The sequence below is a fragment of the Papio anubis genome, chromosome 1 (genome assembly GCF_008728515.1).
Source record: "Papio anubis isolate 15944 chromosome 1, Panubis1.0, whole genome shotgun sequence".
Classification (NCBI taxonomy): Eukaryota; Metazoa; Chordata; class Mammalia; order Primates; family Cercopithecidae; genus Papio; species Papio anubis.
Genome location: NC_044976.1, coordinates 182,147,574 through 182,164,207, shown reverse-complemented (window position 1 = coordinate 182,164,207; position 16,634 = coordinate 182,147,574). Strand labels below are relative to the sequence as shown.

At 52.9% G+C, this 16,634-nt stretch overlaps 1 protein-coding gene across 8 annotated transcripts in view; it reads left to right on the top strand.

Moving 5' to 3' along the window:
• FAM163A (family with sequence similarity 163 member A) overlaps nucleotides 1–15,499 on the top strand; it is a 72,015-nt gene extending 56,516 nt beyond the window's left edge. For 2 of the 8 annotated variants that reach the window (XM_021930016.2, XM_021930009.2), the window contains exons 2-6: nucleotides 4,074–4,104; nucleotides 6,251–6,342; nucleotides 10,553–10,573; nucleotides 11,362–11,706; nucleotides 12,292–15,499. In XM_021930016.2, coding sequence (XP_021785708.2) covers nucleotides 11,614–11,706; nucleotides 12,292–12,702 — 504 coding nt within the window. In that variant the 5' untranslated portion in view covers nucleotides 4,074–4,104; nucleotides 6,251–6,342; nucleotides 10,553–10,573; nucleotides 11,362–11,613 and the 3' untranslated portion in view covers nucleotides 12,703–15,499. Of the gene's footprint in view, nucleotides 1–3,975; nucleotides 4,218–5,531; nucleotides 6,343–9,433; nucleotides 11,707–12,291 lie in introns of those variants that run through there. The other 6 variants (XM_009192380.4, XM_021930011.2, XM_009192370.4 and 3 more) reach the window with 6 other exon arrangements.
• Nucleotides 15,500–16,634: the final 1,135 nt, after the last annotated feature.

The window sequence follows — 16,634 nt, the reverse complement described above, 5'->3', positions numbered from 1 at the left end:
TCAGCCCTTTTTAGAAGGCAGTGTGATTTGAAAGATCACCGTCCCCCCCATTTTCCCCGGTAATCCTCACCCCGAAGAGAAAGGTGTATTATTTATCTCCATTTTACAGATGAGCCTCAAGGAGATCATTAATTGTCCAAAGTCACCCAGGTAGTGAATGCAGAAAATAGGGTTTAAACCCAAATCTTGGAACTCCTGGCCTAGTGCTCTTTCCACTGTGCACAGCAGAGCACAGCAGGATGGAGGGCTCTGTGTGGGGACAGCACTCTGTGCAAAGCAACTTCCCCCTTAGACCTGGCCATTCCAGCATTCAGAATGTGCAGATACCAGGCAGGTGGCTGGAGTGGAGCTCAACAAAGACACGTGATTCCAAGTCTGTGCCCCAAAATGGTCTAAACTGTAAAGAAGAAAGCAAAATATACCCACAGGATACCCGTGTATCAATAAACGCCAATACTGGAGGACAAATAGGCCTCAGGAAGACCAAACAAAAATAAGCAGCATTTAGTCAATCCTGAAAGGCTCCCTGGGGGAAGGGAAAGCCTCCTTTCTTTTCTCTTTTTGTTTGAGTTGGACTTCAGATGCAGAAGACTAAGTTAACGGTGTTCTTCAGATCATAGCACAGTATCATGATCATTGGTCTGTGCAAGATCTGTCACATCTTATTTATGTTTCTCACTCTCACTTTCATTTACCTTCTTCCATAGGCAGCCATGATGTGTATTCATTTTTTGGTATGTGTTCTCGAACATGTGGATTGTGGATCTGTATGCTTGTAGTTTAAATCCATGTAAGCAGAATTCTTATGCCTCTCATGCTTGGTGGTTTGATTTTGTTTCGTTGTTTCTCTTACCACTGTGCTAAGCTTTCTCCTCGCTGCTGTGTGTTGCGGTGCCACATCTGGTCCTCTGCTTTCAGCAGGTGCATATCCTCTGTGATAGCATCTACCTGAGTTTTTGGGTCCGCTCCTCAGTGATGATCACTGAGGTTGCCTCCAAGTCCCCGCCATCATAAACAGCCCAGCATGGTAACAAACATCTTCACATATGACCCCTTATGGCTGTGTTAAGAAATTTCAGGGACATCGAAACAGGAGCAGAATTGCTATTTCATGGGCCATATGTGTACTTGCTGTGACTAAGTGGTACCAGGTCACTCCCTCAGTGGCTGCCCCAGCCATGCCCACCACCAGTGTTCCTGTATACCTACATCTGCACCAATGCTCAGCATTATCCTGCTCCTGACTTTTGCCAATCTAAAGGTAAAAAGTGATAGCTCATTGTGGCTTCAGCTTGTATTTCTTGAATTACTAATGAGTTTGTGCATCTTTTCATTTCCTTGGGAGCCTTTAGGGTAAACCACTTGTCCATTGCCTACTGTTACACTGGGGTTCTTGGAGGTCTTTTCTTGATGATTTGCAAGAGTCCTGTATCTCCCAGAGAGACCCCTTCTCAAAGAGTGCACATCTCTTTGCTGCTGTAGTTACCCATCTAGGGTAAGAGAACCCATGTGGTCACTAGTTCTTCAAACCCTCATCCTGGGGGTCAAGACTTTGTAATGGGCATACGTACAATCAAAGTAAAGGGAACCCCTTCCCCATTTCCTTCTTCCAGCCTTGCCTGAGGATTGCAGGACAGGAAGACAGGTAACAAGGAAAAAAAAGCTTCCTCTTCTTTGGGGCTGCTAACCTGCTGTGTCAATTTCATGAGTTAATAAATGAGTGGAGAAGGCTTAATTGCATCAGAGAAATTGAGATCAGCCGGTGCTTAGGCCCCACTCAATTAACCTGTGCTCCTCAGGGGGCTGAGCAAGGAGCAGGGGGCAGTCGATGGTTAATTACATGTGCTGGTGCCAGCCGCAGCTGGTATTTCCTGCCAGCATTCATCCAGGCAGTGAGGCGAGGTGACCCTGCTTCAGTGAGGCTGAGGCCACTGAGAACAGGGGGCCCTTCAGATAGAGCAGAGACCCCTGGTCTCCTGGGGAGTGAGAGACCCATTTCCCAGCACATTCTATCAGGGTGGCTTTTAGTGCCCAACTCCAGCCTCTACTAGACGAATGGCCTTTAAAGCCCCCATTCTTTTATTTTTATTTTTTTCTTAAGACAGAGTTTTGCTCTTGTTGCCCAGGCTGGAGTGCAATGGTGCGATCTCAGCTCACTGCAACCTCCACCTCCCGGGTTCAAGCAATTCTCCTGCCTCAACCTCCCAAGTAGCTGGAATTACAGGCACATGCCACCACACCCAGCTAATTTTTGTATTTTTAATAGAGACAGGGTTTCACCATATTGTCCAGGCTGGTCTCGAACTCCTGACCTCGTGAGCCACCTGCCTCGGCCTCCCAAAGTGCTAGGATTACAGGCGTGAGCCACCATGCCCGGCCAGGCCCCCCATCTGACCACTTTATTGGCTCCATCCCCGCCCAGGCTAATGCCACATGCCTTCGGTTCTTCTTAGGCTTCCCCCTCCTCCTGCCCCCTGGCCTGCTTGCCTTCAGGACACAGAACCCAGAGCCACTCTTGTCATGGGCACCAGATGATGCCACAGGCTCTGCAAGATCACTCCCCTCCCCTACTGCCTCCAGACTGAAATCCTCCCAGAGAAGTTTCTTCTTGCATCATTTTCCAAAAGGCCAGATGGTAAGGCTCAAACCTGCTAAGAATATAGATTCGTGGGCCCCACCCTGTAGATGCTGCTTCAGTAACTCTGGAGTCTCCATTTTTTAATACGTGGCTCAGGTAATTGTTACTGTCAAGCCAGAGTTACCATCAACTCCACTTCAGGGGACACCCTAGCTCCTGATGAAATAAGTGCAGATCTTCTGGAAGGAGAGACAACATCAAATGGAAGGGCCCTGGCCTGGGACCTCTACAGTGCCATCTCTGCCTTGTTGTGTGTGTTAAACAAGTCAGTTGTCCTGTCTGAACCTGGTTTCATCATCTAGAAAATAAAGATATTGTAAATCATTCTATTGTAAAGACACATGCACACAAATGTTCATTGCAGCACTGTTCACAATAGCAAAGCCATGGAATCAACCTAAATGCTCATCAGTGACAGACTACAGAAAATGTGGTACATATACACCATGGAATACTATGCAGCCATAAAGAAGAACAAGATCATGTCTTTTGCGGGAACATGGATGAAGCTGGAGGCCATTATTCTTAGCAAACTAACACAGGAACAGAAAGCCAAAGACCACATGTTCTCACGTGTAAGGGGGAGCTAAATGATGAGAACCCAGAACACAGAGGGAACAATACATGCTGGGGCCTACTTAAGGGTGAAGGGTAAGATGAGGGAGGGAGCAGAAAAAATAACTATTGGGCACTAGACTTAATACCTGGGTGATGAAGTAATCTGTACAACAAACCCCCATGACATGAGTTTACCTGTGTGACAAACCTGCACTTGTACCCCCAAACCTAAAATAAAAGTTTCTTAAAAAGACACTGGAGTCCTTACATTTCCATGGATCATTTTTCTGTAAGTAACAAGCACGTTGCATGATTTATGCTCAAAAAACAACTTTAATTTTTTTCCTTCAAATGTCCCTGTAAAATGTATTCAGTGGGAGAAATCTTCCCCTGCCCCTAGAAAAAAAACTTGGTCCAATCCCATTGCTTTTTCATCCAGTCTTCGGTGATAGCCTTGTAGTTACTGTAAGTTATAGATAGTCCACTCAGACATTAGAATGCATCAGAGGCCGGGCGTGGTGGCTCATGCCTGTAATCCCAGCACTTTGGGAGGCCGAGGCAGGTGGATCACCTGAGGTCAGGAGTTTGAGACCAGCCTGGACAACATGGTGAAACCCCATTTCTACTACAAATACAAAAATTAGCCGGGGGTGGTGGTGGGCACCTGTAATCCCAGCTACTTGAGAGGCCGAGGCAGGAGAATCGCGTTAACCCAGGGGGCGGAGGTTGCAGTGAGCTGAGATTGTGCCACTTCACTCCAGCCTGGGTGACAGAGTGAAACTCCATCTCACAAAAAAAAAAAAAAAAAGAATGCATAATAGTCGTGAGTAATGCAACACTCTTATTCTGACTGCATTGTTTTTCTCCTTTCTTCCAGTTTCGCTCTGCTCAAGCTGGAAGCACCTGAGGTGGGCCCCACACGTCCCTCTGCTGTCTACATCGCCCTGTTCTCTCTTCCCTACCACCACCCAGGAGCTGCTGTTTTACCACTTGCCAGGATTGAAATTCGGGGTTCTTACTGGTTAGAGAGCTTGGAGAAACTTAAAACTGGCTCTTGCTTTTGAAAATGTTTTTGTGGGCTCTCCTGGGGTTCCCTGCTGGACTGGACCCCTCTCTCCTGAAGTTCCCTTCACCCATTCAAGCACTGCATCTGTGTCCCAGGAGTCTCTTGCAACCCCTTGCTCAGCCTCTGGGCATCTGGAGGCCGCCCACAGCCTCTTCAGTGGAGGTCTTCTCCCTGTTGACACTTACACAATATTGACTCAAGACAGCCAGCCCCAGAGCCCTCCTCCCTTGGGATACATAGCTCAGCAACGCCTCTCACCATGGAAATCCCCTCACCAAACCTTCACCAAGTTACAGTCCTATCCATGTTTTCTAAAGTGGGTGAAAGCATCCATGGATCCTGAGGCAGATGTTCTTACATTCCCATTGTACAGTCTGTGCACAGCCAGGGGAAGAGGGCCCTGCCTAGACTCCCTTTCGCCTTCTGATTTCTATCCTTTGCCGTGTCAGAACTCGTGCAGGAAGAGCCCCTCTGTGATACCCAGTGACATTAAACTCTACGTCACAGGTTAATCTGAGTGAGAACATCTTGGAGAAAAGAAAGCCCAAGTGCCCAGAATGTCCAAGGCAGGAGGTGGGAGAGTGTAGAAAGGTCTAGATCTAGGAGGGAGGTGATAATGGGGACAGGGCTGCTCTGTCATGCAGTCACTCTGCCCCCTTCTCAGCTTTCCTCAGGGCTCTGCCCGAGAGCTGCTGGGCTCGGATAGGCCTAGTCCCTGAGGCATCATGCTAAATGTCTGTCCTTTGACCTCCAGCTTCTGGCCAAGGGTGAGAACCTGGAGGTGGTTAGCCCTGTCCCCTTGGAAGGTGGCTCTGTGGATATGGTTAATGGCTGGCTTTCCTCCCCAATACAAACATCCCCCACCCAGGGAGGCCTCTCCTCCTCGGGACCTCTGAGCCAGGGCTGAGCATCACCCCCACAGGGCATCCCTCCTCTCCCTTCTCTCAGTGTAGGGTTCAGACTCTTCCGAATAACGTTGAGTGGTTGTTTAAAGATCAACACCGTCCTGGCCGGGTGCAGTGGCTCAAGCCTGTAATCCCAGCATTTTGGGAGGCCAAAGCGGGAGGATCACTTAAGGTCAAGAGTTTGAGACCAGCCTGGCCAACGTGGTGAAACCCCATCTCTACTAAAAACACAAAATAGCCGGGCACAGTGGTGGCTGCCTGCAGTCCCAGCTACTTGGGAGGCTGAGGCAGGAGAACCGCTTGAACCCGGGAGGCCAAGGCTGCAGTGGCACTCCACCCTGGGTAACAGAGTGAGACTGTGTCTCAAAAAAAAAAAAAAAAAAAGAGATCAGCCCTGTCCTGGGTTAGAGTGATTGGTTAAATGAATAAACAAATAAAAGAATGTAAAGAGACCCCCAAAAATTAGCCTACCCTGGATTCCTGGATATCTCGAGAGGACCCTGCCTCCCCCTCCCCCAACAGCACAGCAGCCTGAACTTGCTCCTCTGGCTGTCCAGTCGCCATCTTTGGCCTGATAGAAGTCAGGATATTGGAGTAGGGGAAGGAAGTGTGCAGCCCAGGCACTGGGAAAAAATAGGACCAGGAAACGGTGGGGAAGGGGCTGGGAAAGAGGTATGTTAAGAGCAGGGTCAGTCATGCAAGCAACAAGGACGCATCCACTGGGCACAGATCCAGATCCTCCAGTGGAGCAGGAGAAAACCAGCCGAGCGCCCTGACCCGCTCAGCATCACCTCCCAGACACGTGCCCAGCATTCTGCTGCTGCCCTGGGCACAGGGTTCCAGAAGCACCACAGAGGGAAGGAGACACAGCTGGGGTAGATCTAACCTTACAGGTCTGTCCTCAGGTTCTTAGGCTGGGGCCTCGGAAACCAAGGCAGCTGCGGAGGTTTACCTCAAGAAGCAAACCCCTGGAGAGACTTCCACTCTAGAGCCGTGGGGTCACAACTGGGGGCCAGCAGGAGCTTGTCTGTCCTCAGCCTTCCTGTCCAGCTTTCATGGGTCTTCCTCTCTCTTCTCTGGCAGGGACTGATGCCCTTGGCCATGACGCACCCCCACCTGCTGTCTGCTCAGGCGTAGCCTGCGTGACTGAGCCACCACTGCTCCAGCTGTTTCACGTAAGTGTAAGGCACGGGCCACTCCCTTTTCCCTGGGGAGAGGGTATCTGGACCACCAGTGGGGAAGGAGCTTCAGAAAGTCCTGGTCACAGAGGGAAGGCCCTTAGGATAGTTTAGTGGGCAGCAGGTTTGTCCTCTGGCTACCCCCGTTCCCTGACTTGGCCACCACTGAGTCATTCTGCCCCAGACCTGCTGAGACCTGGGTGGGAACATAGGGACCGCTTTCTCCTGTCCTCAGGACACCTCAGGAGGCAGCTGGTGTGTTAGAAACTCCACAGCACTGGCCCTCGGGCCCTGACGCAGACACTTGTTATCCTATGACTTTAGAAAAATAACTTAATGGTCTCGCTTCTCCTCCAGCATTGCTGGGGCTTTTGTAAGATTCAAGAATGTGTATTCGCTATCTTTTGCTGCATCACAAACGACCACAAACTCCACAGCTTAAAATAATACACAATGATTCTGTTTCTGTGGGTCAGAGGTCCAGATGTGGCTGGTTGGCCCTCTGCCTCAAGGTCTCAGCTGGGGTTGTCAATTCATCCCCAAGGTCAACTGGAGAAGGATCCACTTCCACTCTCATGAATGTGGCTGTTCAGTTCCTTTTGGGGGGCTGGATTGAGGGCCTCAGTCCCCAGCCAGGAATTGGCCAGAGGCCACCCTAGGTTTCTTCACACATGGGCTTCCCCAACATGGCAACTTTCAGTATCAAAACCATCAGAGACAATGGCTAGCAAGAGAATAGTCTGAATCTTATATAATCTATTCACAGAAGTGACATCCCATTACCCATTCTGTTAGAAGCAAGTCACAGGCCACACCCATACTCAGAGGGGAGTACACAAGGGCATAACTGCCAGGAGGCAGTGACCACTTGGGCCATCTCAGAGCCCGCCCGCCATAAGAGAGCATAAATGGAGCACTTTGTAAACTGTAGGCTGCTGTTTGGGTATAAGAAGTTACTGCCAGCATTTGCATCTAATTGCAGAGAGACAATGGGCCCTTCTGAAATCATGAGAGCCACTGAAGGTGGGAATGTAAATGCTAAACTGTACCGTTAGTACAGAAATTAGCCGGGCATGGTAGCACATGCCTTTGGTCCCAGCTACTTGGGAGGCTGAGGTGGGAAGATCGCTTGGGCCCTGGAGGTTGAAGCTGCAGTGAGCCGAGATCACAGCACTGCACTCCAGCCTGGGTGACAGAGCAAGACCCTGTCTCAAAAAAAAAATTTGTTTTTTCCATTAGTACTGAGCCTTCAGGGAAACTGTTGAGAGCTGATTAGTTCATCTCACACCCTTTACATGTCCCTTCCTGGCTTATGATTTTAAGGCCAGACCTAAACAGCCACAACAGGTCTAGGCCTTCCTTCTCCCCGCAAACATGGTTGTTTGTTGGGTCTTTTCTAGTTTACAAAGAGCTCTCACACCCATCCCCCTCGTTCCTCACAGTCACACTTGAGAACTCAGAGGAAGATCGGCGATCCTTGGTTACAATTCCTTACAGTCCTACTGGCGAGGGAGACAGAGGAATGTGAGAACTGAGTGTTTTGTTCATCTTTGCTGCAGAAGTGAGAAAGAAGGTCATTTTCCAATATGGGGTAGCTGCTCAGTGGCACAGGTGATCCTCGAACCTGGGCCTTGAGAACCCCAGCTCTGCCCAGACTGCCATGCCCGCAATGTCCAGGCCATTGCTGTGCGCAACCTGTGTGGTCCTGAAAGAGGGCTGGCCCAGGACAGAGGCAGGGAGGAGGGAGGGCACTGTTCTTATACGGCTTCTCCATAATTCCCTGTCTCCTAAAACAGGCTGAGCACATCCTGGAGCACTAGTCCAAGCCTGTCTGTGGGGTGGATCACTGCTGCCTCCCCAGCTTCAGGTCACTCCTAGACCTCTCTGTCTGTAAGCAGCCTTCAGCGATGAATATGCAGGGAAGTGTTGGGGGGATGAAGTGGTGCTGTAGAGAAAGTGCCTAAGCCTTCCCCAAGCTGAGATTCATCTGGCCCCGCCTCCAGATGCCCCAAGAAACCTCTGAAGCATGGCCCACCATGCACCTGGGCAAAATCAAAGTGATCTCAAACAGGGACGCTCCAGTCTGCCGTTGGATTGAGCTGAGAGATACAGCTTGCTGCCCCCTGGTGGTCTGTCAGAGTCATAACTGCCAGGGCTGTGACAAGCTAAACAGTGAGCTTTTATTAAGTCTCACACCATGTGTCAGACATGGTGCCTAAGGCTGCAGAGGATAGGAGACCATGTAAGACACAACCCCTGATCCCAGAGGACTTATAATATAGTGGAGGAATCAACATGTTCCCACATGAAAAGTTGACTCTTATCCCACCAAGTCGGATTTGAAGAGCGAACCATGAAGGGCATTGCAGTAGGAGCCCAGAAGTGAGAGAGCATCAGGGCTGGGGCACTCAGGGGAGGCTTCTCAGAACCTTGAAGGAAGGGCAGGATTGAAACAGACAGAAAAAGAAAGACCACACACTCCCCTGTCGAAAGCCCCCTCGGGAACCCCCACGGCCTCCAGGAGAGTTCATCCGGATTCCTTGCCCGGGTTGCCGCCTCTCCAGGCACATGCCTGCCCTGGCCTGTCCCAGCCTCGCCAGATCCCTCGCAGTTCCTGGAACTGTTCTCTTCACACCCCTGGACTGTTCATTCTCCCTCCCCACCTTGTCTACTGGATAGGCTGTCACTCACCTTTTAGGATTCAGCTCAATACAACACCTGCAGTGGAGCATCTCCCCCCGAGTCATTAGCTGCCCCACTCTGTGTTCCACAGTTCTGGCCTACGATTCTGTGGCTACGAGTCTCACACTGTATCGTAAGGATTGCCCCGTGTATTTTCATCACTAGGCAATAAGCTGCTTAAGAACTGTAGGACTGTGGCTCACACTTGTAATCCCAGCACTTTGGGAGGCCGAGGCGGGTGGATCACCCACCTTGGTGGGTGGTCAGGAATTCGAGACCAGCCTGGCCAACATGGTGAAATGCTGTTTCTACTGAAAATAGAAAAATTAGCCCAGTGTGGGGTTGCACATCTATAATCGCAGCTACTCGGGAGGCTGAGGCACGAGAATCACTTGAACCCGGTAGGTAGAGGTTGCAGTGAGCCGAGACTGCGCCGTTGCACTCCACACTGGGGGACAGAGTGAGACTCCATCTCCAAAAAAAGGAACAATGGGACTGCATGATGGGGCAGCAGATCACGTAGGCGGAAGAAAGGGAGGTGAGGAGGGAAAGATAAATAGAGTGAGCGTGCAGGAACTTGGGGGATGGCTATGCCTTTGAAGCTGTCTCTAAAAGTTTATGGGCAGATAAATGTATCCTGCAGGCAATGTGGTGCATGAGAGTCACAGAAACGCCCAGGGATGTGAAGAAAGGCTTAACAGCTGGTGGCAGGAAGGGTACTCAGAGACAAAACTGGGAAGGTTCGTTAGGAAACCATTGCGCCACTGCAGCTTGAGAGGTGACAAGTCTTCACTGGAGTGGGCGACAGAAGACTGGGGAAGCCAAAGAAGAATTTGAGGAGTTTCAATTCTGGGCAGCTGGGGGAACGTCCCATGGCCTTGTCAAACTCTCATGTGCAACTTATTCAGTTGAGACCTTGTGAAAATGCAAACTCTGATTTATTAGTCCTGTGGAGGGCCTGAGATGCCATCTATCTAGTGGCGCTCCCAGGTTATGCCCACGCTGCTAGTCCACAGAGCAGGAGTGGATTTGGAGCCCCGCTGCTGGGCAGGTGCAGCTCTCTAGGACAACAGTGGTGGGCAGGTGGTACATTTGGGTGAAGAGATAAAGGTACCCCTTTTACCCGGTGAACACGCCAGGGTGCACAGCTTTGTGAGCAGAGTGCGGTTGGGTTCTAGCCCCACTTACCCTTTGAGTAATAAACAACTTGCAAAGCCCTTCGGGGCAGCTATGGTGGAGTCACCAACAGAGACAGACCGGTCAGAGGCGGGGAGTCCATTTGGAGAGCAGGGTGATGACTTTAGCCTGTCACAACTGAGTTTGAGATGACCACTGGGACATCCACTGAAATGTCCATCTGCTAGCAGTTGGAGACCCAGACTTGGGGTATGTGGGCTCACTGATGATATGCCACACAGTGAAGAAAGCAAAATGAGGGTTGGCTGGGAATCATCTAACCCTTCTGGCCTTTTTCAGCGGGTAACTCTCTTATTCCAACATCTCTGTCCTTTCTGTTGTCTTGCAGGTCACCGTTCCCTTTACTAATGTAAGTGATCTAGTCATGTTTCCATCTCCAAGATGCCAAGTCCCCAGTCCCCACCCTCCTGCCCCCTTGGTCCCAGTGCACCTGGGAGGCTCAGAAATCCGCATTTACTGACCTAAAAGGATAATCTGCCTGAAGCCAGGACAGCCTCATGCCCAGAGCTTGCCTCTGTCCTGTTCATTCAGCCTCAGAAGCCAGGACCAGTCTCCCCAGTCAGGCCACAGCCTTCCAGGGCCCAGGATGCCACACACCACGCCCTCTGGGCTTGCCTTGCCCTTGCTTTTCAGGAGGGTTTGAAGAACAGAGATACCCCTGAAAGAAGTGCGGGTTTGAGCCAGAGAAGAGTCACCTGATGTTTTTGAGAGTTGGCCCTTTCCCCGCCAGCCCGGGACAAGGGCTCAGGGACCACTGGGGTGTGTGCCAGGATGGCGGGGATCAAGAGCACAGCCTTGGGGATGAATGGGCTGGGTGGAATCGCAGCCAAATTATTCTCAGCCTCCGTTTAGCATGCATGCAGTAGGGATAGCTAATAACTGCCCTGAAGGGTTATCGCGAGGATGTGGTAAGATGCATGGGGGTGCTTAGCATGATGCCACACAGGGAGGAGCCCCGCAATCAGCAGCAGTTGTTCCTCTGTGTCTGGAGCCACGCAGAAGCTGGGGTTAAGAAGGGTGTGAGGGGAGAGGAAAGGCGAGAAGAGCACCAAAGGGGAAAGATCGTGAGAACTTTTTGAAACTGGATAGAAGCAAGGGGCAGAATTAGCACTCAGCTTTCTCTCTTCCCTCCCGCAGCTGTTATCTGCCCTGTGCCGAACACCTCCAACTTCCCCCACTTAGGCTGGCCCGGTCTGGAGCTAGAGCCAGTCGTCAGCCTTCAGGAAGCCCCTGGGGCCTGGCCCTCCCTGCACCTGCTGCTCTCAGGCCCCCTGCCCCAGCCTCGGGGCAGCTCCAGAAAGACTCCCCCCGGCCCAGCCCAGGGCTGCAGCCACAGCTGGTCCTCAGCCCTCCGCACATCTTTGCAGAGTTTGATGGGGCGCCGGGCGGATGACAGCGGGAACGGTTGTGATCACTGGCGGAATCCTAGCTACGGTGATCCTCCTCTGCATCATTGCCGTCCTGTGCTACTGCAGGCTCCAGGTCAGTCCCCGGGACCTGTAGCCAGAGGCTGCCAGGCCACCAGCAAACCTCTTTTTCATTATGGGGGCACAAACTGGAGGCTGACTTCAGGGCCCACAGAGCCCAAAGCCATGGAATATGGCAGGCGTAAGTCAAGGAGGCTGGGAGTTGGGGCTGGTCAGAAGGAAGCTAAGCACCCCCCAGCCTGCCCGCTCAGAGCACACAGAAAGTGTGCTGGGGAGATACGGGCTCATTGGGTTGTGTCTCCTGCACCTCTGAGATTTCAGGGGCGCGGGAAGAGCACCATTCTGGGGAGGCTCTGAAAGCTGCCGCCAGCAGCCCCAGCCCTGTCCTCAATATGTGTGTGTCCCTGCCCAACTCAACCACAGCCTGGAGTTACTGCCAGGAGTGGTGGGAGGGGAAAGGGAAAGCAGCACTGGCCTTGCAAAGCCGGGAATAGAAACGTGTGGAGCAAGCCCCTGGGGTTCAGTGCCTGGCACTAGGTTCTCCATGGAGCAGGGGGCAGGAGCACCTGTGCACACTCAAAAATGCGTGGGGTCGGGGAAGCATTCATCCGCTCAGGCATCCCTCTCCCCTTCCGCACAGTATTACTGCTGCAAGAAGAGCAGAACCGAGGATGCAGACGAGGAGGAGGATCGGGAGCACGACCTTCCCACGCATCCCAGAGGCCCCAGCTGCAATGCCTGCAGCTCCCAGGCCCTGGACGGCAGAGGCAGCCTGGCACCTCTCACCAGCGAGCCCTGCAGCCAGCCCTGCGGGGTGGCCGCGAGCCACTGCACTACCTGCTCCCCGTACAGCTCCCCCTTTTACATACGGACGGCTGACATGGTGCCCAATGGGGGTGGAGGCGAGAGGCTCTCCTTTGCTCCCACATGCTACAAAGAGGGGGGACCCCCATCCCTCAAATTGGCAGCACCCCAGAGTTACCCGGTGACCTGGCCAGGCTCTGGGCGTGAGGCCTTCACCAATCCAAGGGCTATTAGTACAGACGTGTAAACCCTTCCACCCCTGACCCCACACACACCCACACTGCTGCCCTGGCGGGGGCCCTGGGGGCAGTGGATGACCCTCCAGCAGCCCCACAGGGGCTGTCTCTGTGTCTTTGGCTTTTCTCGCTCCGCAGTGGAGGGTTTGCTAGGATTTAAGCTTTTGAGTGCATTGAGAACCAGGACAGGGCCTGGCTCCAACTCTGTGGCCCAGAGGTGGGGCACTGCTAGGTCAAGTCTGCAGCTTCGCCAGTTTCTTGGTTGGGACACTCCTCTGGCAGCCCCAGCACCACCACAACCCCTTGCAGTGTGCCCCAGTCCCCTGAATTTGCTGAACTGCAAAAAGGAGCATGGGGGAAAGCTCAGCAAAGGCTCTGGAGCCCTCCAGGGTCCACGGGAGATGAAGCATTCGTGCCTAGGAGAAGCGGACAGAGGGCAAGGGAGAAGTGAGAGCTGCAATTCCAGCATTGGAGAAGCGAGGGGCGGAGCGTCAACAGCACTGCTTCAGGAGGAGCTTGCTGAGATGAATTCAACAGCTAGTTCACAACCAAGTTTTGTACGTTGGTTACCATAACTACTGCTGTCACTGTAGCTGCTCCCGTAGGGACGTTGATTCCTGAACGTATCACATCTCACCGGCCCCCTTCCTCGTGGAACACGTCAAGTTGACTTTAAAACCTAAGGTTGCCTGTGGGGACTGCACCAGAAAGTGACTGTCTAACCGTGTTCCCCGAAATCCTTTCTCTGCCTTAGGAACCAGCGCCCCCTGCTGGAGAAGCTTTTTCATTTTTGTTAGCCGACTTCTAGTAGCTTAGCAAAGAGACCAGCTGACTGTCTCTCGGCCCAGCCCACCACGCCGAGCAGCTTGCGTGGACGCAGTCCTGTGAGAGTGTGTGCATGCCCGTTCCCAGGTGTACACACACACACACACACACACACACACCAGTCACCACGGGTAGGCACCAGGGGCTTTGTACCTTCAGGAGCTGCAGAAAGGAAAGGTCTCCCATGTACCATCGAGAAGGAAAAGTCTGATACCCAAACAGCTTGAACGAAAGCTGGTTAACGTGGCCAATCCCCATGGCAGCCAGTCTCCGTGGGGCGATGCTGCAGCGGCTGAAACCACGTTAACTCTGCCAGAGCCCGGCATTCTACGTGAGCATCCACCCGTGATGCCATTGAGCAGGATCTTCAACCCACCAGAGCAACAGCCCAGTCCTGAGGATGGGAGGGACGTGACTTAGGGATTCCACGCTCGCCGCCCTCCCTTGGCCGCCCTACTCCCCAGTCTCCTGGCAATGAGCCTTTTATTGTGTCTCACACCAGCCTCATTTCCAACTCCGACTTCCCACTTAGAATGTGGCAGTGGCTTTATGCTTTGTGAGTATCTTGATGAGTTTTCCAGTGGCCTCTGCAGAAGCTGGCCCCCTTCTAAGGGCATAGCTAACCCCCTCCCACTCCTGAGTCACTGAATTCAAGGAGGGTGGGGCAGGGAAAGGTGGCCCCCCTGCTGAAATCTTGATTCTGCATCTGACGAAGGTCAGGGTGCCGCTGAGGGAGCAGGGAGCGGGCAGGGAGGAGGAGGGGAATGCCCATCTTTTGCGCCACTATTAAGGCACCTATCACCTCACATCTCAATCTAGAATCAAAGTGCCCTGGGTTGAGAAACAGACCTGGGCTCTGGTCACACTTTGGTCACTCATTAGCTCTAGGACCAGTCACTAGTCTCTTGAGATTCCATTTATTCCAGGGAAACGAGGCTTGCCCAGATAGACTAAGAACCCTTTAGTGCTCCAAGAAGTGAGAATTTCCGAAAAAGATCTGCCAGCCCAGACCACTCCCTGTTGCCCTAATCCTGGCAGGGCCTGGATGTATTTACCCAACTCTCCGATCTTGTGTGCAGGGATGCTTGCTGATGGGTGAAAGACCACCATAAAACAAGATTAGCAGCAAAACAATTTTAATTGTCAGTGAAAAGCAAGCATGTTTGTCAGACTCTCCTATGGAGTCACTTCAAATGGTAACTTCTCTTGTACCAGGAAGCAGCTGTAGGTGGGGTAGTAGGATCTGTCTCCTGGCGCAGAGGGGCAGCTCACGGCAGCAGTTTCAGCACGCGCGTCCCACAGCCAGCCCTAACGGCCAAGTGCAAGCTCCTGACGAGCTGCTGGGCCTGGCAGTGTTCCTCACTTCCTAGTGCCTTGCTCCCCTGGAATTCCACAGCCAATCAACCACAGCAGCCACGTCTTCCTCACCAGAAATGACATCATTCCTACATCCTGCCTTTGTAAAAATCAAGACCCAATTAACCATCACCCGCTTCTTGCCCCTGATCGATGGGGTCCCTGAGTGCAAGCGTCCTGTGCAATCCCCTCCCTCCTACCACTTTCCTAGCTAAGCCCTGCCAGCCCCACAAATCACAATCTGGGTTTGGGGCATTGGAGAGACGGTGGGCCCCAGCTCTTCCCCACATAGCCCACGCTGCTCAGGGCACGGTCTCCAACCAGGCTGGAGATTGCCTGCCTGCCCGCTGCAGCTGCAGGGCCCCACCCTGTGGAAAAGGGAGCTCCCCCACTCAACTGCACTGTCCTTTTCTGCTGTCTAGTCTGTGCTAAGGGACACTATTTGTACTCTTTTCAAACGGTGCCCTAAATTGGAAGAGAAGGAGGGGCCAGGAACACAGCCCTCTCCGCAGTCTTTCTCCACCTCCACTTCACCACTCCTGCTATAGACTTCTTGTCTTGCATCTTTGATAACTTGGAGTCGCAACCGAGTGAATGTCGGAATAAATGAGAGATTCGAAGTAGAAATCCCACAGGGTCCTTCGTTCTTCACCGGGGGAAGTGAAGGGAGCAGTTGGTGTGGATTTAAGGGTGAAGCCTCCTCTTCAACACCCAGAGCGTCTGTGTTCAACGCTGTCCCTGCTCCCACGCTAGCAAACCTCCACCTTGTTGCCTGGCGTGCCCCCATTGCCTCGGTCACAGTTCAATCGGCGGAGATTTGCTGCTTGTTGGGAAAGTGGCTGAAGGGCCCTGCTGAGGATAGTGAGTTTCCCTGGGGGGCAACCTGGGCCTCGGCCCCTGCTCCTGCCCTTCCCGTCTTCCCAACCCACCACACACCTTCCAGGCTGGTGGTCTTCCCGCCTGTGTAGCTCGGGGTAAAATCACTTCTCTGAAGCCTCAGGAGATCATGTCACATGGCCAGCCCTTTGTTACAGGGGCAGCAAGGGAAGGGGGGAATTGGGACCAGATCCCCAGTGCAGCCCAGCAGAGACTACAGAAGCGGAGAGGGATGGAGGGGGACTGGAGAACTGAAAACTAGCTTTGTGTGTGGAAGGGAGAATTCGGGGATGAAGTGAGAGCGTCTTTTGTGTGTGTGTGTGTGTGTGTGTGTGCGCGCGCGCGCATGTGCACATGGCTGTGTACGAGAGAGCTGCTTTCTCCCCACCTCAGGGCCTCAGGGCGAGCCCTGACTGCAGCTTGGGGGTGCAGCAGGCAGCCTTTCCCAGCAGTCCAGCACCCAGGCCTCCAGCCCTGCAGCAGCCTTCCCTAGCACCAATGGGAGCACAGCTTCTTTCACCCTCAGCCCAGGGAGCAGTTGGCCACAGCTCTGTCACCACAACTGTCCTATGGGAACAGAAACCGGACCCTGAGGCACACTCGACCTCGCACCCATCCCAACCTCCAGCCATGTCCTTTGCCGCTGCAGGGCAGCCAGCTCCCACCTGGCCTCCAGCCTGTCACCCAGCACATCTGCTTGGCCTCATGCTTGCTGGCGGGTCACAGCCCTGACCCAGCTCTTCTCCCTGGTGGCCCTCAACTGCCCTCAGCCTGAGCTCCAGCTGGGGAGGAGGGTGGAGGAGCAGCTTGAGTCAGACTGAGGAATGCAAGGGAGGTGCTGGCCGTCCTTGTCACTGTTCTTTGGAAAATGCCTCCGTCAGTGCCT